This window comes from Pyrus communis, chromosome 15 (genome assembly GCF_041283825.1).
Source record: "Pyrus communis isolate YQ-2024b chromosome 15, ASM4128382v1, whole genome shotgun sequence".
Classification (NCBI taxonomy): Eukaryota; Viridiplantae; Streptophyta; class Magnoliopsida; order Rosales; family Rosaceae; genus Pyrus; species Pyrus communis.
The window spans coordinates 22,720,674-22,745,748 of NC_142579.1; the positions used below are offsets into that span (position 1 = coordinate 22,720,674).

Below are 25,075 nucleotides of genomic sequence, written 5' to 3' on the forward strand. Positions count from 1 at the left end.
TTGATTACTGCACGATATAAAAGAATGAGAAGGAAAATATAGGCAAAAGGAAAATAAAAAATCAAAGGGTAGCGTCACTTTATCCAAAAGAGTAGGTATATCAGCTTATCTTTACCCCTTTTAAGGAGAGATACTCTCGTAACATCTATTGGATTAATTAGAGTATTTCAACCAAATGTTAAAATCTGTTATGTAAGAATATGCTAAACCCCCAAAAGATGAAAGTCAAGCAAATAAATGATCACAACACTAAGGCAAACTACAAAAGCTCTATAAAAGCGCGACATATAGCTCGTTTGGATGTGTTTTTAAAATGATTGAAAACGCTTTTGGTGAACATATTTTTAGAATTAATTCTTAGTAAAAATGCAAGTAAATCTTGGAAAAGCACTTGAAGTGCTTTTGGAATCCAAAAATATTTTCCGTAATAGCGCTTTTAGTCATTTTAAAAACACATCCAAACGAGCTAATAAGCTCTATATGGACGTTATGAGAGCACTAAGAGAACCTATGAAGACTCTATAACAGCTCTTAGTCACGTAATTCAAATAAGAATAATGACATACCAGTAGAGAGCGAAGCAGACGAACCATAGTCGACCACAGTAGTAGTCCTTCTCCTCATGGCTCAATAATTTAACGCATTTCTTTGTGAGAGTAGAGACCACTATATATACAAACAATCTATGTGATTCTCCTATTAGAATCCATGTAGGAAAAAACCGATTAAGTTTCCTAATTGAATACAAAATACTTTTAGTGGGGTATTTTTTTGCAGTGAGTTATTAGTTTACTTTCCACACCTTTAATGTGAATACAAAATACTTTAATTTTAGCAGATATACTTAATAATCATTCAGTCAAGATATACATGCGGGATCCACAAGAATCATCACTTCGTATGGAAGAAAAACATGGTGTTCTCTCCTCTGTTTAATTTGGCTCAAGACCATCTCTAATGGAGAAGGTTAAAAGTCTAAAAGTTTAAAAATGGTCTGATTTGCTCAAAAATTTATCTCCAACAGATAACTGGGTTATAATTATGTGGAGCCTACCAGGCCATTATTTGATCAAAATGCCATCAGGGTAGCCAAATGTAGCCCCCTCCTACCCCTTTTTTGGTGCTCAACTGCTCAGTTGCAATAATTGGTTCAAATTTAACGACTATATTTGAAAACATCTAAATGTAGTTTTATTAAATTAAACAGTAAATTTAAAGTATAAACTTAAAATTAATAAATTATTGAGGGGGCTATGTTTAGCCTCATTCAGTTGGAAATAGTTTATGGGTATGATCTGACATTGTTTATTAAAAAAATAAATTTTTAACAAGACTATAATTTTAGACAGAGCTAGCTATATCTAACCTTTTCGATTGGAGATGGCATAAGACATTGTCGATTGAACGGATGCATGCCAATGAAAAATGCAAACCCTAAGGACGTGTTTGTTTGCACTCACTAATTCTCATTGGATTGGACTGGCTTACTAAGAATATTAATCCCATGTTTGGTGCGAGCCATGATTGTGTTTAATGGGACTACGTTGGACTCTTGCCGACTAAACTCTTCACTAACTGGTCTTAGCGAGATCGCCCAAAAATGATGGGATTACTAAGACCATCACTTTGCTTTGTCTGCTTGGTCTTTGTCTTCCTTAGCTCACTTTGTCTTTGTCTTCCTCAGCTTGCTTCTTCTTCCAAATCATGCACCAACCGTCGCATCCAACTCAACGTTGCCAAGAGCTCCGCCAGGAAATGCGCCTGCAAGTTTGTCTTTTTCTTCTGCAAGATCGATTGACGTCGATTTGCAGAGGTTGATTGAAATGAATTTGCAAATTCGACGATTTGACGAAGCCTTTGTAAATTGAAAAAAAAAAAAAAAAAATTGGGGATTTTTCTGGGTTTGATTTGAAGAGAAAAGTAAATTAAAAGAAGATAAATATGGGTTTGAATTCAAGAGAAAGCAAATGAAAAGAAGGGAAAATATGAGTTTTATTTATTTTGGTTTGAGTTTTACTGGGAGCAAATTTGGACGTGAAGAACCAAAGCAAATGAACGGAGATAATAGAGAGACAAGGGAGAGAGAGTCAAATAAAAATAGTTGTATTTTTTTTAATTTTTTTAAAGATAAAAAAAGGTGTATTAATAACAGTAAAATGAGTTAAACAATGACAAAAAAAAGTATTTGAACTCTAAAAATATTTTAGTCCGTGATTTAGTCTAGTAGTACATCAAACACTTCACTACTCTTATCTAGTTTAGTTCAAGCCAAGACAGTCTAGTTTAGTTATAGAAGTTGGTCCAATCTGAAATAATCTGGTATAACAAACGCATCCTAATTGTGTGGGCCATGTAGCCGCGGATCGCATGCATTTACACGCACTCTCTTACGCAGGGCAACGCCAGTAAGTGTACACGTGGTGGAATTAAACATGGTAAGAACAAAAATACAATTCTTTGCAGACTTCCACGATTGAATTGGCTTCCTATTTTTTTGGGTGAACTGTTCAATGTTCATGCACTATTTTTTTCGGGTTATCCTGTTCATACACTTTCTTTTCAATGACGATTTCCCGGAAAGAGAAACAAAGTTTATCTATTGATTACTTTCTTTGGAGACTTCCTTGAATTGATTTTTATAAATAAAACATGATTAGAACTTTCATTGAATGAAAAAACAATTCATTTCCGTTTCAATTTACAAAGATCTTTTGTATAGACAAAGCGATTATAAAGAAAGAAAATTCAAATTAAAAATTCTTGAGTGTATCAGTAAATCCCTTTAAGATAGAATTGACTATCTTATTTTTGTTTCTAGAAGTATAAGGTTTATGTTTTTTTTTTTTTTCATGTATTCTTTTTTATTGTTTCTGTTTTACGAAAAGAAATGTTTATATCCTCCTAATTAGATGTCATTTTTTTTATTATTAATAAAATTTATGTTGTACCGTTGGAGTTAAAAAAAAAAAAAAAAAAACAAAGACACTGCAGTTTTTTTTTGTCTACCCAAGTCTCTTTCAACCAAAAATAAGAATCAATGACAGAGGCCAAAACAATTTAAAAAATATAACTGAATTGAAATTAGTTGGAGTGGACATTTCAATACCACAAATTGAGAATCTTTTAAAAGTCAGAATCATCATGTTAGTGCATACGCCATCTTTTCCAAATATGAAAAGATAAAAGTTTTAGTGTTCTAGACCTCCCGAGTGATGAAGAAATCATTTTGTCATTGTCCTTCATACGACTTGGGCACTACGTCCCTCCCTGTACATATAAATACCGCAGCTTTGTATTATATAAAACCACATCCAAATAAAAACTCAACAAAATTTCAACCATTTATTAAGCAAAGCAAAGCGCACAAAACCATGGAAGACATCTTGTTCTATACATCCCTCCCTCTCATCTTCATTCTCTTCACTTTCAAGTTTTTCCTCCAAACCAAACGTCACAATCACCAAAACCTCCCACCAAGCCCACCTTCTCTTCCAATCATCGGCCACCTCCATCTCCTAAAACCCCCAGTCCACCGAATCTTCCGTCGCCTCTCCCAAAAATACGGCCCCGTCTTCTCTCTCTGGTTCGGCTCACGCCGCGTGGTCATAGTCTCATCCTCATCCGTTGTCCAAGAATGTTTTACAACAAACGACGTTGTCTTAGCAAACCGTCCTCGACTGATCATGGGAAAGCACTTGGCCTACAACTACACCAACATGGTGTCGTCCCCGTACGGCGACCACTGGCGCAACCTACGCCGCATTGGCGCCGTCGAGATCTTTTCCTCCGCTCGACTCAACACGTTCTCAGACATCCGAAAGGACGAGGTGAGACATTTACTTGTTAAACTCTCACAAAACGCACGCGATGGTTTTGCAAAGGTCGAGCTCAAGTCAATGCTCAATGAGCTGACGTTTAACATCATAATGAGAATGGTGGCTGGGAAGAGGTACTACGGTGATGACGTGTCGGTGGACAAAGAGGAGGCGAGGCAGTTTAGAGAGATTATGAGGGATGCGTTTGCTTATGGTGGGGCTGCGAACCCAGCTGATTTTTTGCCGATTTTGAATTGGTTTGGGGTTAATGGGTACGAGAAGAAGGTGAAGGCGTTGACTAAGAGGGTGGATGTGTTCTTGCAGGGTCTGATTGATGAGCACAGGAGTAAAGGAAGAAATGGCAGTAGTATGATCGACCATTTGCTTTCCCTGCAGGAGTCACAGCCTGAATACTACACTGACCAAATCATCAAGGGTCTCATTATGGTTAGTACACAACACTATTATCTTCATCTCATGCATTTTTTTAATTACCATAAAGCTTTGATTTATAAAGGAGTCAATGGAAAGATAAGGTTTAATTTGTTTGTTTGATTAATCCCAAAGAAATATATAATGCTAGGTACATATTATGATATATTTCGTTACCTTGTATTTGTATTTTAAGAATAATTCTAGGCACACTAAATTTTTACACAAAATTTGTGTCCTAAATACGTGGAACCAATCAACTTTGTACTTCATTCAAGTTGAAATTAAAGCTAGAACAAAACTAATCGGCTTTGTAATTTAATTCAAGTTGAAATTTGATTAATAATTGTAATAAAAAAATTTGTGGTGTAGAATGCTCGACGTTATTTGGTGAATAAATTTGATGTAAATAGCACCACCTTTATTTTTAACTATTAATTAACCAAATATTAATCAATTTTTTCATCAGGTCATGTTATTGGCGGGTACTGACACATCAGCTGTGACACTAGAATGGGCCATGTCCAATCTACTTAACCATCCACGCGTGCTCCAAAAGGCCAATTCTGAACTAGATGCTATAGTTGGTAGAGAAAACTTGGTGGATGAACCAGACATCTCCAAACTACCCTACCTACAAAGCATCATCTCCGAGACACTCCGATTATGCCCGGCGGCTCCAATGTTATTACCACATTTGTCATCTGATGATTGCATTATCGGAGGCTTTGACGTGCCACGTGACACAATGGTATTGGTCAATGCATGGGCGGTACACAGAGATCCTGAATTGTGGGATGAACCTGAAAGCTTTAAGCCTGAGAGGTTCGATAGTGGTGAAGATTTTTCACATAAACTCATACCATTTGGAATGGGAAGAAGGGCTTGCCCTGGAGCAGGCCTAGCGCAGCGTGTGGTGGGATTGACCTTGGGGTCATTGATTCAATGCTTCGACTGGAATAGAGTGGGCGAGGAAATGGTTGACATGACTGAGGGCAAAGGAACCACAGCACCAAAAGCCATTCCATTGGAGGCTATGTGTAAAGCACGACCTATTGTGAGCAAGGTTTTATCTTAAGCTAGGGATAATATTGTGTTAACCCCAGTATGTACAATAATCGAGCATTGTATAAGCTCATATATTTACTCTTACAATAAATTCAATTAACCATAGCATGTGGTTTTGTTAAAGTACTTTTTGTGATAAATTAAAATACCGAATTTGCTTTCTTTAGTTGGATTTTTTTGAAAAGTTGCACTAGCTCCAGATTAAGGGTATTAAATAAGTGATTGAGCCGTCAAAAAGTTGTGTTGGTTTTAGTGAATGAATGATGATTGGCCTCTCGAAAATTTGTGTTTGCTTCCTTATAATGAATTGACTAATTTTTTATGTTGAAAATAGTTTCCTGTACATTTTAAACATGTCCATTTTGAACTTACAAACATTTAACTAAAATTAGTTTCCGAACATTCACTATTCTAGTATCCAAATGTCCTTCTTCTCCTTCACCAACCTTCATTGGATTGTCTTCTCCATCGTCGTCATTGTTGGCCGGTAGCCCACCCCTTCCACCACCTCCCCCCACACATCTCCTTTTCTTTCTCTTATCAAAGTCTGGAATTCTAAATAAACAACTTTAAACTTTTAATCTTGTGATCTTCCACGAGTTGTAATCTCGCAGATTTCCAAACCCCAGTTTTACCAAGTGAAATGGGTCGTTGGGAAAAATATAGAATGGAGATGGGTTGTTGGAAAAGAGACTAGAGTGGGGGTATGTCATTATAAAAGAAAGGATTAAGGATAAGTCGCAAGAAAAGAGACGAAGTAGGTTGGGGTCGCCAACTTCAAGGACCATTTTGGCTAAAAAGTCAACCCAAATATTGTCTGTTTGGTTATAAATTTAAAAAATGCTACTTTTACCACATATTTATACCATCTTTCTAAGAGTGTCTCCACTAATTGGTAGAAGGTAAAGGCAAACGCAACAATGTTGTCCTCCAACCCAAGAAAACCCTTCTCCAGAAGTCCATAAAATCAAGGGCAGGTGGTAGGCCAATCACCACTAGCCCAGATGCCCAGCTCTCTCAAGCCCGGCCTGCTACCTTCGGGCAAGCTGACATCAGCATTACTTCATGTTGACACCAGAAGCATATTTAAATTCTTTTTATGTCACACGCGCCTAGAAGGAGAGTGCCCCAACAAAGATTCAAGAGGTGGGCTCTGGTACAGCAGATATCACAAAACCCTCCAACGAATAGTTGACTTGGCAAATTGTAGGTCGTTGGATTTCCAACAGTCAGAGGATATTGACCGTCAGATTTCTAATAGTAAAAAAAATTACAATATTACCATTAAGCCACATGGCGTAATCTAGTGCGTCCGATTTCAAATCAACGACCAGGATTAATCTAACATTAAAAAATAATAAAAAAATCAGTAAAAAATAGGAAAAAATTATAAGAAAAAATCAGAAAAAATTATTAAAAATTAGAATGGTTTTTTATATTGTTGTTCAATGTCGTAGTTGATTATATGATTATGGGAGTTTTTACCAAATTTTAAATTAATTATGTTTGTTGTGATGCTATGCTTTTACCTTATATTTGAAATAATTTAGTAGAATTAAACAATTGTTTTATTTTCAAAGTGTAAAAAAATTAAAAAAAAATATTTACTTGCCCTTGCCCTTTTCAAAGTGGTGGGGGGTGCAGAAAGGCAAGTATTATTCAGAGTGATTAATAAGGGCAACTTACATGCTCTTACCCTTGTCTTCCACCAACTGGTGGAGATGTTCTAATAGAGATGAGACTCACATGTGTTGGTGAGCCATACCTCTATTAGAAAGATGATACAAATGTTGATACAAATATGTGGTAAATATAGCATTACTTTATAAATTTAGAGAAAATTTTGATTGACATCCCTCTTTTTAGATGAGGTCAATAAAATTGGGTACTCCTAAAACGGGGCATTTTCACCAGGAAATTACGTTGAAATGGGCCCACATGTTGAAGTGGCCCAAATTTGATTGTTTGCAAGAAATGACATGTAAATTGGACACATAAGGGTATGTCGTTCCTACTCTCTCTCTGTTATTTGGCAATTCGGAAAGTTGAATTGACATTTGGGCACCTACAAGTATAAATTGGTGGCTTGCTTACTAATCTGTAATCAGATTGAGAGGAATTGAATTGAGGAGGAATTTAATTGAGGAAGAATCAGAATGAGGTAAAAGCAGAATTAGATTTATGTTGAAGTTGTTTTGCTAAAACTGTCTGGAATTGGAGTAGGAATGACATTGATCTATATTAACTGTTTACTAATTCACATGAATCGGAATGAAAACTGATATGATTACTAAAATACCCATAGTTGAACTAATCTATTTTATATGCTAATTATTTTTATTCTTTCAATTTTTTTTTTTTTAGCAGAAAGAACAAATTTCTTTTTTATTTTTTAGTAAAACTATTTTATTCTTTTTCTAGCCAAACAATAGATTTTGTTATATTAAATGTTGGATTAATCATCGATGGGGTTTGAATCCATGCCATCATACAATGACTCAACACCTTTCCACCACTATGGTAAAAGGCCATTTACAAAACTTTTTTATTCTTTCATTTTTCCTTTTTTTGTGTGACCCTCTCTGTATCTCTCTTTCCCTCTCTGCCCCATCTTTCTCCCGACCCACCCCTTTCTAAAATTTATCCTGTCTTTCTATGCTGCCTACCTACTGCTTGCCCACCCCATTCTAAAATTCCCCCTTCTTTCTCTGCTACCGATCCACCCCACGTTTGCGAACAACCTTTCATGCTCCCCCCTTTATATCCCAGCCTTGATTTTTTTTACCCCAATTTTGAGTTGCTCAATTGAGGCAGTGAGTGAGTTGCCCTGTAATTTATTTGAGCTTAAAGAAAATGATAACATACCAACGGGAACAGAGTAATTTCCAAATGATTTTTCATGAATGCACAATGCCTCCAGGGCATGTTGTTCAACTTCTTCATCCCGTTCCAAATGGTAGAGTGAAACGGTGAGGTGCAGCATTGGGAACGAAGTTGCAAGGTGTTTTGGGATATCAAAAGAAGTACTAGGGCAGTTTGGGAAGAAAAAATTGATTGTTGATGGTCCCCTTCTTCCGAAATTCAATTGGGAAATTTTATTTGAACTCATGCAACCTCTTTCTACACTCAACTTATTCTCTGCACCCATATTATTATTAACTAAATTATCAATATCTCTTTAAACCCAAATTTAATACCTAAACTACCCTCACAAACCTAATTTATTATGTAAATTTATCTTTAGACCCATTTAGAAAACAAAAACTCTAAATCACTGTTCTGCAATTCATTCAAAGTGTGCTTTATCTGAATTGGATTCCATTGTTCATCCCATTGCCTCTTCACTCACTCCCATTGCCACAATAATTAAACTCTACCCCATAACTCAAAATCATTTTATAAATACACACACAATAGTAATAATAATTATATAAAGACAAATTATATAGAACGATTATTATCTGGTTTGTAATGTTTATTAAGCTAGCCCCCTCATCTTTATGAAGATGTTAATTGTTATTTTTTATTCTTCTGGAAAGTGGGTAGAAGCAGGTTAAGGCCGGCAAGAGCGATTTCTCTAGCCGTTGAGATCTGTCTCGGTTTTAACCTCATTGACATTGTTTTGGTAGAAGAGAGAGTGATGATTTTCAGGTTGCACGGAGTAGGAGAGGATGGTTTTATGCTTGTCCAAATTCTTAAATCCAAGTTCTTTATTCCTGATTCGCCAATTCAAAGGAGCCTCAAACCCTCAATTGTCTTCAGAATCAACAATGGGTTTATTAATAAATTTTAGTTTTATTATTAATTTCACCTTGTATTTGATGGTAATTATGCAATAGGATAAAAAAGAAAATTCACATTTAAAATTTAAGTTGGATGTAGAGAGAGATTATATGGGTTCAAATAAAATTTGCAAATTCAATTACCATCCATTTCTTGGTAATCGGATTCCGGGTATATCCGGAATTGAATTCACTATTTTAGGTGGACCCCACCTTTATTTCAATTCCCCAATTACAAGTAAACACATGAATGTTTTATAAGAAGTGCAATTCCGTTTCCACTCACGCCATAGAAAATTATTTCATTGTGACGGGAACACAGGATTTTATGTGAGTGATGAGAAATTTTATTTTTTAAGTTATTAACTTTTTTATACATATATCACATCATTTGTATAATGACACGTGATGTACCATCCCGTGTGCCGATCACACTAAAAAATTTCTCCATCCCATACCCGTTTCGTAAGCACGCCATGAGGATAAAGACTTGAAATTTGTACAGCTTCGCAAAAGGGGATTCTTTTTCATCAGTTTCTGGCTAAAGGGCTATCTTTGGGCTTTCAAATGGTAGCTTTACTTAACTTGATCGTGAATTTTGTAAACTAATTCAAACTGCAAAAATGATAATTCGAACTCGGTTGCATGCGGTAGCACGTTTATTGTAACCAATGTACGTCTTCATCGAGATTAAAGGCTTGAGCTTTCATACCCTATTATGTTCTTTTTCTTCTCCCTTATTTATCACCTTTTAAAGTTGGCATTACCCAATTTCAGCGTTTACCTCTTCTTCTTCTTCTAGTAGCTTTTGTCTTGAGGAAGATGATGGGCCCACGTAAGTATTTTCCCGAAAAAAAATTCTTATACTAATTTGAGATAATAAAGTTATATACTGGATTAAGTTGTGTGTTCGGTTGGTTTCACATTAGTACATCTTCATTTACGAGCATTTTTTCTTTACAACCCCGTTGTATAATCATTTCGTTTTTAACTTTTGGTTTTCGTATTCGCTTCTAATTTATTAAATATCCAGGTAGGGTCCTAATAATGTAGTAAATGTAGTCAAGTTCTTTGTTCTCATCCAAATGCAAAAGGACAGTAAGAAGCAGCACCAACTTGATGCTAGTGGAGATGCATCAGTCAATTATTTAGTTGTCCTTCACAAGAAACAAATAAAACACCCAAAATATCCTCTCCAGTATATCTACAGCCTATCAAATATAAAGGGTATTTCCAAGAATCTACCGTTATTTTCCCTTGATTTTTCAAGTGGTTGGCATTTCAACTTCAAAGTCCACCACTTGTTCTGTTCCAAGTCTTCCTACTTCAATAATTTACATGGTCACTCAGATACAACTCCATAGCCTAAACACTTGCAAAATTCAGCAACTCCATCAAATTTTCATGGAAAATCTTCGTATCCGTAAAACCCCTCTCCCTCTATTTTCTGTGATTGTTTTTCTCCTCCATCTCTCATCCCTTCACCTTCCCTCGTTGGCTTATGAGCGCCCTGATAAGTACTTCATCAACTGTGGGTCAAATGCTAATGCCACCCTCAATAACCAAGTCTTCACTGCAGATCATTTCTTCCGTCCGAAGGCGAGCAAGAGTATCAATGGCGGCAACCAGTCGAATCTTTACCGTACAGCAAGAATTTTCGGGCAAGAATCCTACTATGAGTTCGACATCACTGAAAACGGTACTTATTTTGTACGTTTGCATTTCTTGGCTTTCGCCTCTTCCTCAAGTAATCTCTCCGCTGCTCTTTTTGATGTTTCGGCTTTTCCTAATATTTCGAATCCCGGATTCATGCTGTTGAAGAATTTCACTGCTAAGAATAGTAATAGCAATTCTACGATAAAGGAGTTCTTTCTGGGCATTGATCCTGGCTCATTTAGGATATACTTTACGCCTCGTGGATCGTCTTTTGCATTTGTAAATGCCATTGAAGTCTTCCTTGCCCCTGCAAATTTCAGCCCTAAGAATTACACAAGTAGTTCCCCTTTAGTTCTACATACAATTTACAGGGTGAATGTTGGAGGTCAAGAACTCAGACCAGATGAGGACACACTATGGCGAAACTGGGATCCTGATGATCTTTATTTGTCAAATTCAAACTCTGCAAAGGAAGCCGCATCCTCAAAGAGGCCTGAGTACATGGAGTATGAAAATGATGGTTTTGTTGCTGCTGCTAATAATTTTATTGCCCCAGATTTAGTTTACGAGACTGCCAAAGTAATGGACAATCGTAGTAGCACTAGCAACCCATCCACTTTGTTCAACATAACCTGGTCGTTTAACGTGCGCAGGAACACTAAACATCTCGTCCGGGCACACTTTTGTGACGTTGTTGGCGGAACTGCTGCCGTCATTGTTTTTAACTTGTATTCAAATGGAAACTTCACTAAGAAGGTCGGTGGAACCGATTCCATTTTTGTCAACCAGTTGCCTTACTACTATGATTTTGTGGTGGAGTCTAAGGAGTCTGAACCCATTAGCATCAGCATAGGTCCTAACGTAGAAGCAACTACCATTAACAATTCCTTTCTAAATGGACTGGAAATGTTGGAAATAATGGAGGAATCAGCACCAATTCCAAATATGAAAGAGTCCAAGAGCATAAATGTCGCTGTTGTGGTTGGTTCGGTTCTTGGAGGTCTGTCTCTTATCTGCATTTTGGTTGTCGGGTTCTTGTTGGGTTTGAAATACAGAAAGGCAAAGCATGTTGAAACTTCGGAATGGTCACCAATGCCTGCATTTGGAGGAGGGAGTACCCACAGCAGGTTCACCGAGGGAACGATTACTGGCTCCCCTATGACTTATCTAAATCTTGGGTTGAAGATATCTTTTGCTCAACTTCAGCAAGCAACAAACAACTTTAACACAAAATTTCTGATAGGCGAGGGTGGATTTGGGAACGTCTATAGAGGAACTCTATCAGATGGCAGAATTGTAGCTGTCAAGCGAGGTAAGCGACATGAACATAGTTCAGGTCAAGGGCTTCCAGAGTTTGAAACAGAGATAATGGTTTTGTCCAGGATTCGGCATCGCCATCTTGTCTCCTTAATTGGGTACTGTGATGAAAGGTCTGAGATGATATTGGTCTACGAGTTCATGGAAAAAGGGACCTTGAGAGAACATTTATATGAATCAAATTTGCCTCGCTTGACATGGAAGCAAAGACTTGAAATATGCATTGGTGCAGCAAGGGGTCTTAATTACCTCCACAAAGGTGCAGCCGGAGGCATCATTCACCGCGATGTTAAGTCCACCAACATCTTGTTGGATGCAAAATGTGTCGCCAAAGTTGCTGATTTTGGCCTTTCAAGATCTGGTCCACTTGATGAAACCCATGTCAGCACAAATGTCAAAGGCACTTTTGGTTACCTAGATCCTGAGTACATAATGACTCAACAGTTGACAGAAAAATCAGATGTTTACTCCTTCGGCGTTGTTCTCCTTGAGGTGTTATGTGCAAGACCTGCTCTGGATAGGAATCTACCAAGAGAGCAAATAAATTTAGCAGAATGGGGAATGAATTGCAAGAAGAACGGATTGCTTGAACAGATTGTTGATTCTTCACTCAATGGTCAGATTGATCCTAGCTCGCTAAGAAAATTTAGCGAGATAGCAGAGAAATGCTTGCAAGATGATGCTTCTGATAGGCCTACAATGGGTGATGTACTGTGGGACTTGGAGTACGCGTTACAGCTCCAGCAAACTGCGAAGCATAGAGAGCCCCACGAGGACAGCACAATCAATGCTTCATCAGAATTCGTATTGCCAAATGTTCAGCATTTTCCTTCCCATAGCTCTACAGTTAACCAAGATGATATGACCTTTTCCGGGGTGGATGAATCGGACACGGCAGGAAACGAAGTATTCTCACAACTGAAGATTGGTGATGCCAGATAAATCTATGCAGCTTGTGAGGTATGAAAGTTAACCTTGTTCAAGTATCTATAGATTGAATAGCTATAAGTTCGGGTATGCCTTGTTAATTTTAGTCTTATCTTTGATAATTGTACTAGCATTGCTTTCCTATCGTTAAGATGGGATATGATCACATGAATTGTGTATAAGCAGAAGTTAACAAACTCTATGATAAATAAACTACTTTTCCTTTTTGGGAGTTTCATCTCATTACCCCCAGAGGAGTGTCTTACTTTCGAGATAATTTTAGGTGATATAATTTCTTTACTAACAAGACGGTATTCTTTACAGCTTGCGATGGGCATCAGAATTAACTATAAGATATAATCAAACTTTACCTTAATCTGAAAGCGCAAAGCTTTATATAATACCCAGGCCTGCAAAGGAAAGTAATCCCAAACCACGTAAGCACACATCAAGAAAAACCCAAACTTAGAAAGCTACAAAAAGGCCTACACATGGACATGCACATGGGAATAAGAAAAAGAGATTTGGTACACACAATACTAAAAGACCAATTCCATCCTTTAAACAAATTACTTTTATACATGTGGAGTAATTTGGCATTGAACATGGAAAAACTGTCCAAATGCGTGGCAAGGAGCTTATGGCGACAGAAAAGGAGCCAAAAGCATCATTTTGGAAGCGGTGGCTTCTTTTGATACATGGATTTGGCATGCTTTTTTTGGTGTTCCAGGAGCTCAAAATGACCTAAATGTCCTTGCCCAATCTCCAATGTTTGACGAACTGCTACAAGGAAATGGGCCGAGATGCACATATTGGGTTAATGGTAATAAATACGAGGGACCATACTACCTTGCAGATGGTATTTACCCAAGGTGGTCAACATTTGTCAAAACAGTGCCACATCCGCAAAGTGAAAAAGAGAAACACTTCGCAAAGTGTCAAGAAGGGTGTAGGAAGGATGTCGAGCGTTGTTTTGGTATCCTGCAAGCTCGTTGGGCTATTGTCAGGGCTGCAGCTAGAATGTTTGATGTCGAGGCTCTTCGATCCATCATGATGACATATTATTCTCCACAACATGATTGTTGAAGACGAGTATGATTATGATGCCGTCGATGAATACGAGCCGGATCCGATGAACAACTCAAGAACACAAATCTACTATGCTCATGACCGGACCGAAGATCCCGTGCAACACGAGCCGTTGGAACGGGATGGACGTTACAATGAATTGATCGTTCAGCGGTACACTTCATTGCAAGAGCCATACTGGCACATAACCCGCCAGAATGACTTGATTGACCATCAGTGGGGATTGCACGAAGGCGAAGATAATTAAAATAAGGCTTGTGGTTGAAGAATAAAGTGTATTGTTTTTTAAGTAATCTTATTTAGTGTGTTTTTTTTTTAAGTTTAAATGGTGAGGTTATGTAATTTTATTTGGAGTTTTTTTTTAAATGTTTAATTGGTGAGTTTATGTAATCTTATTCAAATATTTAAATAAAGTGCAAAAATTACATAAGAAATTAAATAAAGTTCTAAAAATGTTAAGAAATTACATAACAAATTAAATAAAGTAGTACAAATAAATGCGAAATTATACAAAGTCTGTGGAGTTAGGATATGTGGTGCTAGGATCTTGGTTGCTAGGATTTCTGTAGCTGGAACCCCCTTGACTTGTTTCAGCATTTTCCTTCCCATAGCTCTACAGTTAACCAAGATGATATGACCTTTTCCGGGGTGGATGAATCGGACACGGCAGGAAACGAAGTATTCTCACAACTGAAGATTGGTGATGCCAGATAAATCTATGCAGCTTGTGAGGTATGAAAGTTAACCTTGTTCAAGTATCTATAGATTGAATAGCTATAAGTTCGGGTATGCCTTGTTAATTTTAGTCTTATCTTTGATAATTGTACTAGCATTGCTTTCCTATCGTTAAGATGGGATATGATCACATGAATTGTGTATAAGCAGAAGTTAACAAACTCTATGATAAATAAACTACTTTTCCTTTTTGGGAGTTTCATCTCATTACCCCCAGAGGAGTGTCTTACTTTCGAGATAATTTTAGGTGATATAATTTCTTTACTAACAAGACGGTATTCTTTACAGCTTGCGATGGGCATCAGAATTAACTATAAGATATAATCAAACTTTACCTTAATCTGAAAGCGCAAAGCTTTATATAATACCCAGGCCTGCAAAGGAAAGTAATCCCAAACCACGTAAGCACACATCAAGAAAAACCCAAACTTAGAAAGCTACAAAAAGGCCTACACATGGACATGCACATGGGAATAAGAAAAAGAGATTTGGTACACACAATACTAAAAGACCAATTCCATCCTTTAAACAAATTACTTTTATACATGTGGAGTAATTTGGCATTGAACATGGAAAAACTGTCCAAATGCGTGGCAAGGAGCTTATGGCGACAGAAAAGGAGCCAAAAGCATCATTTTGGAAGCGGTGGCTTCTTTTGATACATGGATTTGGCATGCTTTTTTTGGTGTTCCAGGAGCTCAAAATGACCTAAATGTCCTTGCCCAATCTCCAATGTTTGACGAACTGCTACAAGGAAATGGGCCGAGATGCACATATTGGGTTAATGGTAATAAATACGAGGGACCATACTACCTTGCAGATGGTATTTACCCAAGGTGGTCAACATTTGTCAAAACAGTGCCACATCCGCAAAGTGAAAAAGAGAAACACTTCGCAAAGTGTCAAGAAGGGTGTAGGAAGGATGTCGAGCGTTGTTTTGGTATCCTGCAAGCTCGTTGGGCTATTGTCAGGGCTGCAGCTAGAATGTTTGATGTCGAGGCTCTTCGATCCATCATGATGACATATTATTCTCCACAACATGATTGTTGAAGACGAGTATGATTATGATGCCGTCGATGAATACGAGCCGGATCCGATGAACAACTCAAGAACACAAATCTACTATGCTCATGACCGGACCGAAGATCCCGTGCAACACGAGCCGTTGGAACGGGATGGACGTTACAATGAATTGATCGTTCAGCGGTACACTTCATTGCAAGAGCCATACTGGCACATAACCCGCCAGAATGACTTGATTGACCATCAGTGGGGATTGCACGAAGGCGAAGATAATTAAAATAAGGCTTGTGGTTGAAGAATAAAGTGTATTGTTTTTTAAGTAATCTTATTTAGTGTGTTTTTTTTTTAAGTTTAAATGGTGAGGTTATGTAATTTTATTTGGAGTTTTTTTTTAAATGTTTAATTGGTGAGTTTATGTAATCTTATTCAAATATTTAAATAAAGTGCAAAAATTACATAAGAAATTAAATAAAGTTCTAAAAATGTTAAGAAATTACATAACAAATTAAATAAAGTAGTACAAATAAATGCGAAATTATACAAAGTCTGTGGAGTTAGGATATGTGGTGCTAGGATCTTGGTTGCTAGGATTTCTGTAGCTGGAACCCCCTTGACTTGTTTCAGCATTTTCCTTCCCATAGCTCTACAGTTAACCAAGATGATATGACCTTTTCCGGGGTGGATGAATCGGACACGGCAGGAAACGAAGTATTCTCACAACTGAAGATTGGTGATGCCAGATAAATCTATGCAGCTTGTGAGGTATGAAAGTTAACCTTGTTCAAGTATCTATAGATTGAATAGCTATAAGTTCGGGTATGCCTTGTTAATTTTAGTCTTATCTTTGATAATTGTACTAGCATTGCTTTCCTATCGTTAAGATGGGATATGATCACATGAATTGTGTATAAGCAGAAGTTAACAAACTCTATGATAAATAAACTACTTTTCCTTTTTGGGAGTTTCATCTCATTACCCCCAGAGGAGTGTCTTACTTTCGAGATAATTTTAGGTGATATAATTTCTTTACTAACAAGACGGTATTCTTTACAGCTTGCGATGGGCATCAGAATTAACTATAAGATATAATCAAACTTTACCTTAATCTGAAAGCGCAAAGCTTTATATAATACCCAGGCCTGCAAAGGAAAGTAATCCCAAACCACGTAAGCACACATCAAGAAAAACCCAAACTTAGAAAGCTACAAAAAGGCCTACACATGGACATGCACATGGGAATAAGAAAAAGAGATTTGGTACACACAATACTAAAAGACCAATTCCATCCTTTAAACAAATTACTTTTATACATGTGGAGTAATTTGGCATTGAACATGGAAAAACTGTCCAAATGCGTGGCAAGGAGCTTATGGCGACAGAAAAGGAGCCAAAAGCATCATTTTGGAAGCGGTGGCTTCTTTTGATACATGGATTTGGCATGCTTTTTTTGGTGTTCCAGGAGCTCAAAATGACCTAAATGTCCTTGCCCAATCTCCAATGTTTGACGAACTGCTACAAGGAAATGGGCCGAGATGCACATATTGGGTTAATGGTAATAAATACGAGGGACCATACTACCTTGCAGATGGTATTTACCCAAGGTGGTCAACATTTGTCAAAACAGTGCCACATCCGCAAAGTGAAAAAGAGAAACACTTCGCAAAGTGTCAAGAAGGGTGTAGGAAGGATGTCGAGCGTTGTTTTGGTATCCTGCAAGCTCGTTGGGCTATTGTCAGGGCTGCAGCTAGAATGTTTGATGTCGAGGCTCTTCGATCCATCATGATGACATATTATTCTCCACAACATGATTGTTGAAGACGAGTATGATTATGATGCCGTCGATGAATACGAGCCGGATCCGATGAACAACTCAAGAACACAAATCTACTATGCTCATGACCGGACCGAAGATCCCGTGCAACACGAGCCGTTGGAACGGGATGGACGTTACAATGAATTGATCGTTCAGCGGTACACTTCATTGCAAGAGCCATACTGGCACATAACCCGCCAGAATGACTTGATTGACCATCAGTGGGGATTGCACGAAGGCGAAGATAATTAAAATAAGGCTTGTGGTTGAAGAATAAAGTGTATTGTTTTTTAAGTAATCTTATTTAGTGTGTTTTTTTTTTAAGTTTAAATGGTGAGGTTATGTAATTTTATTTGGAGTTTTTTTTTAAATGTTTAATTGGTGAGTTTATGTAATCTTATTCAAATATTTAAATAAAGTGCAAAAATTACATAAGAAATTAAATAAAGTTCTAAAAATGTTAAGAAATTACATAACAAATTAAATAAAGTAGTACAAATAAATGCGAAATTATACAAAGTCTGTGGAGTTAGGATATGTGGTGCTAGGATCTTGGTTGCTAGGATTTCTGTAGCTGGAACCCCCTTGACTTGTTTCAGCATTTTCCTTCCCATAGCTCTACAGTTAACCAAGATGATATGACCTTTTCCGGGGTGGATGAATCGGACACGGCAGGAAACGAAGTATTCTCACAACTGAAGATTGGTGATGCCAGATAAATCTATGCAGCTTGTGAGGTATGAAAGTTAACCTTGTTCAAGTATCTATAGATTGAATAGCTATAAGTTCGGGTATGCCTTGTTAATTTTAGTCTTATCTTTGATAATTGTACTAGCATTGCTTTCCTATCGTTAAGATGGGATATGATCACATGAATTGTGTATAAGCAGACGTTAACAAACTCTATGATAAATAAACTATTTTTCCTTTTTGGGAGTTTCATCTCATTTCCCCCAGAGGAGTGTCTTACTTTCGAGATAATTTTAGGTGATATAATTTCTTTACTAACAAGACGGTATTCTTTACAGCTTGCGATGGGCATCAGAATTAACTATAAGATATAATCAAACTTTACCTTAATCTGAAAGCACAAAGCTTTATATAATACCCAGGCCTGCAAAGGAAAGTAATCCCAAACCACGTAAGCACACATCAAGAAAAACCCAAACTTAGAAAGCTACAAAAAGGTCTACACATGGGAATAAGAATTTGCAAACAGTATTTCAAAGAGTAAAAGGCTAACGACCAACATCTCAATCCAAAAAAGGGTTTTGCATGATATTCAGTCATATGGTGAACATCATATAGCCAATTCTACTTTTAAACCAAAATTGGCATGAACTATGTAGATATACATGTTAAATATATATCATTTTGAGCTATGAGAGATCTAATTCCCTTAAAGAGATCTAGTACCATAATTTTGAACTGCACGAAAGACGGTAGCAGCAGCCTCCTTCCAAGTCAATCCCAAGGCAAAGGCAGCTGGAAAACAAACCACCTTACAGCAATAGTGGCACTAGAATACTCTATAATACTCCCATCTCTGCTACTCAAAGTTATACTAGTAGGTATTACATCAAACTAGGCCATTATCCATTTCATCCGGTGTCAGCTGCTCCTCAGAGAAGAGAGCCACTATTCCATATACTTCGTGCTCTCTGCACACAAAGCAAAATGCAGAGAACAAGTCAGCACTGGATGTTCATTTCAATTTCGAAAAGCATTTTGCCAGTAAGGTACATTTTTCTTTTGCACATGACTAGAACGCAATTGCATCTGAACAAGAAAGCTGGATAACAATTACCACAAACAAATGTCCGCTCAAACCCAAATTTCTTAAAGCAATTTGAACGAAGCAATCAAACTGAAACTTTCTACATTATTTGATCTGTTCTTTTCCAAGACACAACATGATGAACTGAACACAAAACATGAGCTTTCACAGAGAAGTCATGTACCTCGTTACTAGAATATAATTATCCATGACATTCCCAGAACAAATAATTAGATTAAGTTTTCCGGTTACAAAGATTAGATTTTATTATTATTATTATTCAGAGTAGCCATAACCCTTGGCTTCCCATCGTCTTCCAACAATTTAATTTTCAACACCAGTGTACGCTTGTAATATCCCTCAAATTAATTCAGAAAAGGTCACATATCTCCATAACTTACAGTCTACAAAACTAGAATTACCAACATTTTACAAAATAGGTTACTTTATCATCAGTTGATTAATAATCAATTACTTAGTTCTTTCTTTTGGTCAATAACTAACTTTGAACGTACGATAATTGACTATACATATGAAACCCAAAACCTCTGAGACGGATGGATTTACACACCCTCCATGTTTCATGTTATTGACTTGTGTGCAGCCGGGCAGGTATCAAATTTTATGCAACACCCCTCCAATATAAAAAAGAAAGGCCACCTTTCATCCAAAAACATATCCGAACTTTTAGTATTCTTAAAATTAACCGAAATAGAGTTCCTTAATAACAGGAAACCCACACACTGACCATGAGATGCAACAGCAAATGACAAATTTATTCGAGATACAACAGAAAACATCAAGATAATTTATTCGATCTAATAAGGAAGCTTGACAAAATATCATTGCCGGGAACAAACCCGACGATTCCAAGTCATGGACTTCCAAGGACAACAAACTTTCGACCATATTTTACAGCTGATTAGAACAAATTTCTCAACCAAGATTACCCATCTCAAACAAAGAATAGCTATCACTCATGAATACCAATAGAAGTCAATAATTCTAATCAAGAAAGGAATGACGTTACCCATATGGCAGGAACGAAATGGTACGCACCAAAAAACTGCCATAACCAACCGACGAAGTTCACCTTGCTTGCACTCTGTGGACACCGAGAAGCTGTTCACTGATCTCTTAGGTCGAGGTCCAATTTCGACAGGCTTGGCCAAAAATTGGCCGGAAAACCAATGGTCACCGTTTCTTAGATCTGAAATTAAGGAAATTCGGTTACGAATGTGGCGCCCAAAATTCGTCACATATTTTTTCTATATGTGACGAATTGTTCAGAGCGTCACGCATGATTAGTTTTTTAGGTATGAAATTTGAGAACACTTAGGTGACGATAAATACATAACATATTCTAGAATGGAGTGACAAAAATCATAAGCGTCACTTAAAATTATTTTATATCTTTTAAGATGAAAAAGTGGTGACACAAATTTTTTGAAGTCCTTGCTAAAATCTATGGCGAGGAACAATGGCGTCCTAACGAAGTATGATATGCGAGGAATTGCAAAAAGGTCACATATGTATATTCTCGGTGACGAAAGTGATTCATCACTTTTCCAACAGTAAATAAATAAAAAAAGAAAAAAGAAACATAGTAAAGTATTATACAAATTTGAGAAAGCCCATCTAAATTCTAAACCGTTCTCTTTCACTTTCACTTTACAGACTTCTCCCATTTCTCATCGCTGTGACCCAAGCCAACCGACGCGTCTCTTAATCTTCTTCTCTCTCTACCGCGACATTACCGGGATCTTCTAAGCCAAATGCTCAAACCCTCTCTCATATATTCCCTGTCTATCACACTCCACAACCAAAAACCCTAGAGACCAATTCAACCAACAAGCCAAATCCACACCCTGTCGCGTCTCAACCTTCTACCAGTTTCTTGCGCCACCACCGAAAACCCAAGAACCATAGAAACCCTTTCCACCAACTGCATAAATCTATGCTAAATTTCTCCACGCCTACGAGACTACTATGTGGCCAAATGGTTAACGAATTCAATTTTTATCATTCTTTTTAACTTAGGGTTTTGGATTTGTTGGTAATTGCCTCCAAATTGAGCACGCCAGCAGCCCTCGACCTCTTCATCCATCTTTCAAGGACTCTAATTGGGTAAAATTTCGTTTTTAATTTTTAGATTTATATATTATATATATATATATATATATATATATATATATATATCCCTGGCTTTTTCTATTTGTTTTTGGAACTTGCAGGTCTACATTCACAAATTTACAAACAAAAAAACTGAAGGAATGAACATTAATCAATAACTTTAGCAAAGAAACTTGTAAGAATTTCTTCTTTTTTCTTGCTACATTTTGTTTCCTTGTGAGATTATATGTATTTGTCTCTGGCTATTTTATTCTGGGTAATCGTTGGGGATTATTCAAATGATTTATTTACACATATGGAGGCTTTAATAAGCTGTTTTATTTGGTCTTTCTATTTCAATTTTTTGTTTGTTATGAACTTGCAAGTTGGTATTTTTTTCTGGGCTTATTGGTTTTACATGGTGATTGATGGTACAAAATTTTGAGTTGGTGAGACCATTTATTGAAAAGGAAAGTTGTGTGATTTGGCTTGGAATTGCTCTGAAATTTGAACCATAATTCTTTTAAGTGCTCGGTATTTGAAAAAAGATTGAAAATGGTCTCTTGGGCAAGCAGAATGATTTCCCCCATCATAGATGATTTTCTTTCTTCTAATTATTAGTGGCGATGTCTTTTCTGTTTATTGGTGTTATTATTTGGAGTCCTAGAAAACCATGAAAAACTATATAAAGAAGGATTTAAGAAACGCATATATTTCTCCTATATATATTTTCAACTGCTCAGTTCTGTTTAAGCATTGGCTTTTACTTCCTTTTAAATTAGATACAAAATAGTTGAAAGCTTATGTCATAGTTTGATTAGTATGACTTTGCACTGATCTTTTAAGTAATTCTTCCAACTAGTGACCATATGACTTGCTCAAAATTCATCCAATGTTTTTTTTTTCTGTTCTTCTATTGGCTGGAGACCATTACCTCATGTGAATATATCAATTGGGTTGTTTAGTAAGAGCACAACCACCTTTGTAATACCAAAGTTGGTTTCATTTTGGTTGTATGAGATCTAGTGCAGAGTAAAATTTTAATTATTGAAAACTTTATCTGCATGCGAAAATGGTAGACTAATTTAGATCTTCTTTATGCCTCTTTTGCCTATTTTTTGTATTAAGCACACTAATGTTTTTATTTCCAAAGTAATTTATTGTTGTGATTGTGTTGTTTGCAGGTTGGTCATGGTTTTTGACAAGGGTAGTTCTCTTGCTTGTGTTTTTAAACCAAGATGTTGTCGGTATAGGCTTTATACTCTGCAAGTTTTGGGGTTGTTCTGCTTTCAGTATTTTCATCAAATCTCACTTTATCAACGTACTTGGCAGCTTAAGTGATAGCCACAACTTCGAGAACTCACATTTTGAAGGATATTGAATTTGGAAAACTAATATGTTATTCACCTTTTTTTTTCTATACTAAGTTAGATTTTGGTCTTATTGTTTTCTAGGAATGGTGTTGGAGTTGGGTTTTTATTAAATTTTGGCAGATCTTCATATTCTTGCAATCGCATATTGGTTTAGAAGTTTAATTATAATTTAAGTAGTTTTTTGTTAATTTTATCTTTTGTTAGTAGATTATCTAGTCCTAACATTTGGAGTCTTGATAACTTACTAACTAGGATATGATAAATTAGTGAAATCAGATACGCCAAAAGAAAATGAGGATATGATAGCACAACTGAAGGGTTGCAAGCCAAGGGCGGACCAACAACATCTCCAGAGGTAGTGACATCAATTTAGCCTTCATTAATAGTGATATCAATTTGATCTGTATAAAAGCTGAATGTTTTAAAATTACAGTGAATAAGTAGTCCATGGTATGAAACTAGATATGTTTTTCTTGTTAATTAATGGCCTTTTAATGTTGGATGTTTTCAAGCAAAATTCATATAATCGTAAGAAACAAAAGTATTACCACAAGGGAGGGGCAAAACCATTTCATCCAACATGCAAGGAAGGCTCGCAAGGTAATGACATTAAAGTACATATAAAACTCATTGTGTAATTTAGATAGGCTCGCCTGTTATATTTCGTTCTTCTTACTGTTAACTATTCCTTCAATTCCTATTTTCTTCTCTTTTGTTATTCAATTTCTCAATGCACCTGCTATTCTCTAGACACCAATGTTTTTTTTTTCCTTCTCTTTTATTATGTAAGGATAAGATTAAGAAAAAGAAGGATGGAGTTAAAGGAGAAAGTATTCAAGAAGCACTTGAGGTAGTGATGGTGATCTTTCAAATGACAATGATACATGTGCTAAACTAAAGATCATGACATGGCTGATGACTTATATTATGTATTTTGTTGTTGGTTTCAAATATGCACACGGTATACCTGTTTTGTTACCGACTCAATGCCTTAGAATCTTGTTAGCATCTCAATATGTTTAGAGGTGTTAGGATGCTTATGTTAGCTTTTGAGATATAAACTTGGTGTATGTATTGGATGTAATCTAACTTATTGATCAATGAAATGTGATTAACTAAAGTATTGGCTCTAATTATTATGAATTCTAATTCTAGATGACGAAGCAGGGAATATGTGGTAATTGTTTTGTCACGAATTGTTCCTAATAGGTTTATGATTTTGACACGTGTGACAAAAATTGCACCACATGTCAAAGGAATATGTGACGCTTTCAGTCTCACTTATTCTCAGCCATAGCATTCTAGGATCAAATTGGGTGACGATAAATTCCTCACTTATACATTTGTTATGTGACGAACTTATAGGTCATTGACTTTTATGTTTTGTGATGCTTCTTTCATCACAGTTAAAGTTATTAAGTGACGAATTTGGCGTCACAAATACTAAAAATATGTGGCGAATGTAAAATTCGTCACATGAACTATAGGTGACGCTGTATAAGTGACAAACATAGTGACGTTGGATTTTCGTCACATATAATCAAATGTGACGAATTTTCATGTTTATGTGATGAATGTTTGTCACCACCTAAGCCATGTTTTCTTGTAGTGGTGAGTACCTGTTGGTAGACTTTTATGTTAAGCTAGACTTGGGCTTTGGCTAGTAACATTTTGCTTCCCTTGGTTCATTGGTAAGTCTTAGAAAGTATCCTAGTTGATTAATAACTCAAAGATAGCATGTTTAAGCAAATAACGGCTTGCTTAGGTGAGGCGTGGTGTAGAAGCTAGAAGTTTACCAATTTAGCATGAGAGAGAACTTGTGCCTGGTTGCATGATTTAAAGGGTGGGTAATTTTGGCTTCGTAAGGGTTTGTGGCTTAGGAAACTCAAAAGATACCTAAAGGAAACCTTAGAACCCTAAAGGATGATTTCCCTCAGGATCCAAGACTGTCTGCACTTTAGAGAAGGATTTCCCGGTTTGGTGTGATGCAATCCTGAGTCCTTTCATGTACCTTTATATAGGTGGAGGGTAGCAATCCTGAGTCCTTTCATGTACCGTTTACTTATGTTTTAGCTAAGTCTACATTTCTCTTATTTCCTGGTACAGTTACAACTTGCTCTTTTAGCCTAACATTGGGGGACGTCTTCTTCCTTGGT

General features: G+C 36.6%; 2 protein-coding genes and 3 long non-coding RNA genes across 8 annotated transcripts in view; 3 read left to right on the forward strand and 2 right to left on the reverse strand.

The window, feature by feature from the left end:
* Positions 1 to 3,294: 3,294 nt before the first annotated feature.
* Positions 3,295 to 5,481, forward strand: LOC137711808 (cytochrome P450 81Q32). Its single transcript, XM_068451008.2, has 2 exons — positions 3,295 to 4,262; positions 4,717 to 5,481. The coding sequence occupies exons 1-2, from the start codon at positions 3,372 to 3,374 to the stop codon at positions 5,323 to 5,325; spliced, it is 1,500 nt and encodes a 499-aa protein (XP_068307109.2). The 5' UTR covers positions 3,295 to 3,371; the 3' UTR covers positions 5,326 to 5,481.
* Positions 5,482 to 10,353: 4,872 nt separating this feature from the next.
* Positions 10,354 to 18,604, forward strand: LOC137733455 (putative receptor-like protein kinase At2g23200). Of its 2 annotated transcripts, XR_015957279.1 has the most exons (3): positions 10,354 to 13,030; positions 14,698 to 16,606; positions 18,274 to 18,604. XR_015957279.1 is itself a non-coding variant. In XM_088686843.1 (2 exons), exon 1 carries the CDS (start codon positions 10,436 to 10,438, stop codon positions 13,010 to 13,012), a length of 2,577 nt encoding a protein of 858 aa, XP_088542969.1. In that variant the 5' UTR covers positions 10,354 to 10,435; the 3' UTR covers positions 13,013 to 13,030; positions 13,322 to 14,428. The 2 variants fall into 2 exon arrangements, 1 of the variants encoding a protein (XP_088542969.1); XM_088686843.1 differs by lacking the exons at positions 14,698 to 16,606; positions 18,274 to 18,604 and adding an exon at positions 13,322 to 14,428.
* LOC148690704 (uncharacterized) overlaps positions 16,776 to 25,075 on the reverse strand; it is a 47,638-nt gene continuing 39,338 nt past the window's right edge. The window contains exon 3 of the long non-coding RNA XR_015957295.1: positions 16,776 to 16,983. This is a non-coding gene — a long non-coding RNA (uncharacterized LOC148690704). The remainder of the gene's footprint in view (positions 16,984 to 25,075) is intronic.
* LOC148690705 (uncharacterized) lies at positions 19,003 to 20,782 on the reverse strand. The gene is made up of 2 exons (XR_015957294.1): positions 20,465 to 20,782; positions 19,003 to 19,318 (listed from the first exon to the last, which is right to left on the reverse strand). It is a non-coding gene; the product is annotated as an uncharacterized LOC148690705 (long non-coding RNA).
* Positions 21,062 to 24,039, forward strand: LOC137733495 (uncharacterized). 3 transcript variants are annotated; one of them, XR_015957286.1, is made up of 5 exons: positions 21,062 to 21,561; positions 21,669 to 21,742; positions 22,731 to 23,274; positions 23,432 to 23,519; positions 23,710 to 24,039. It is a non-coding gene; the product is annotated as an uncharacterized LOC137733495 (long non-coding RNA). The 3 variants fall into 3 exon arrangements; XR_015957287.1 differs by lacking the exon at positions 21,669 to 21,742 and having other exon boundaries at positions 21,063 to 21,561; XR_015957285.1 differs by lacking the exons at positions 21,062 to 21,561; positions 21,669 to 21,742 and having other exon boundaries at positions 21,758 to 23,274.

What these genes read in the sequence shown, in the direction of transcription:
- LOC137711808 (XM_068451008.2), top strand. Translation starts at nt 3,372, where the DNA reads ATGGAAGACATCTTGTTCTATACATCCCTCCCTCTCATCTTCATTCTC. An exon ending in TCATCAAGGGTCTCATTATG is followed by an intron (nt 4,263 to 4,716) that starts GTTAGTACACAA and finishes TTTTTTCATCAG; the next exon opens with GTCATGTTATTGGCGGGTAC.
- LOC137733455 (XM_088686843.1), top strand. Translation starts at nt 10,436, where the DNA reads ATGGTCACTCAGATACAACTCCATAGCCTAAACACTTGCAAAATTCAG.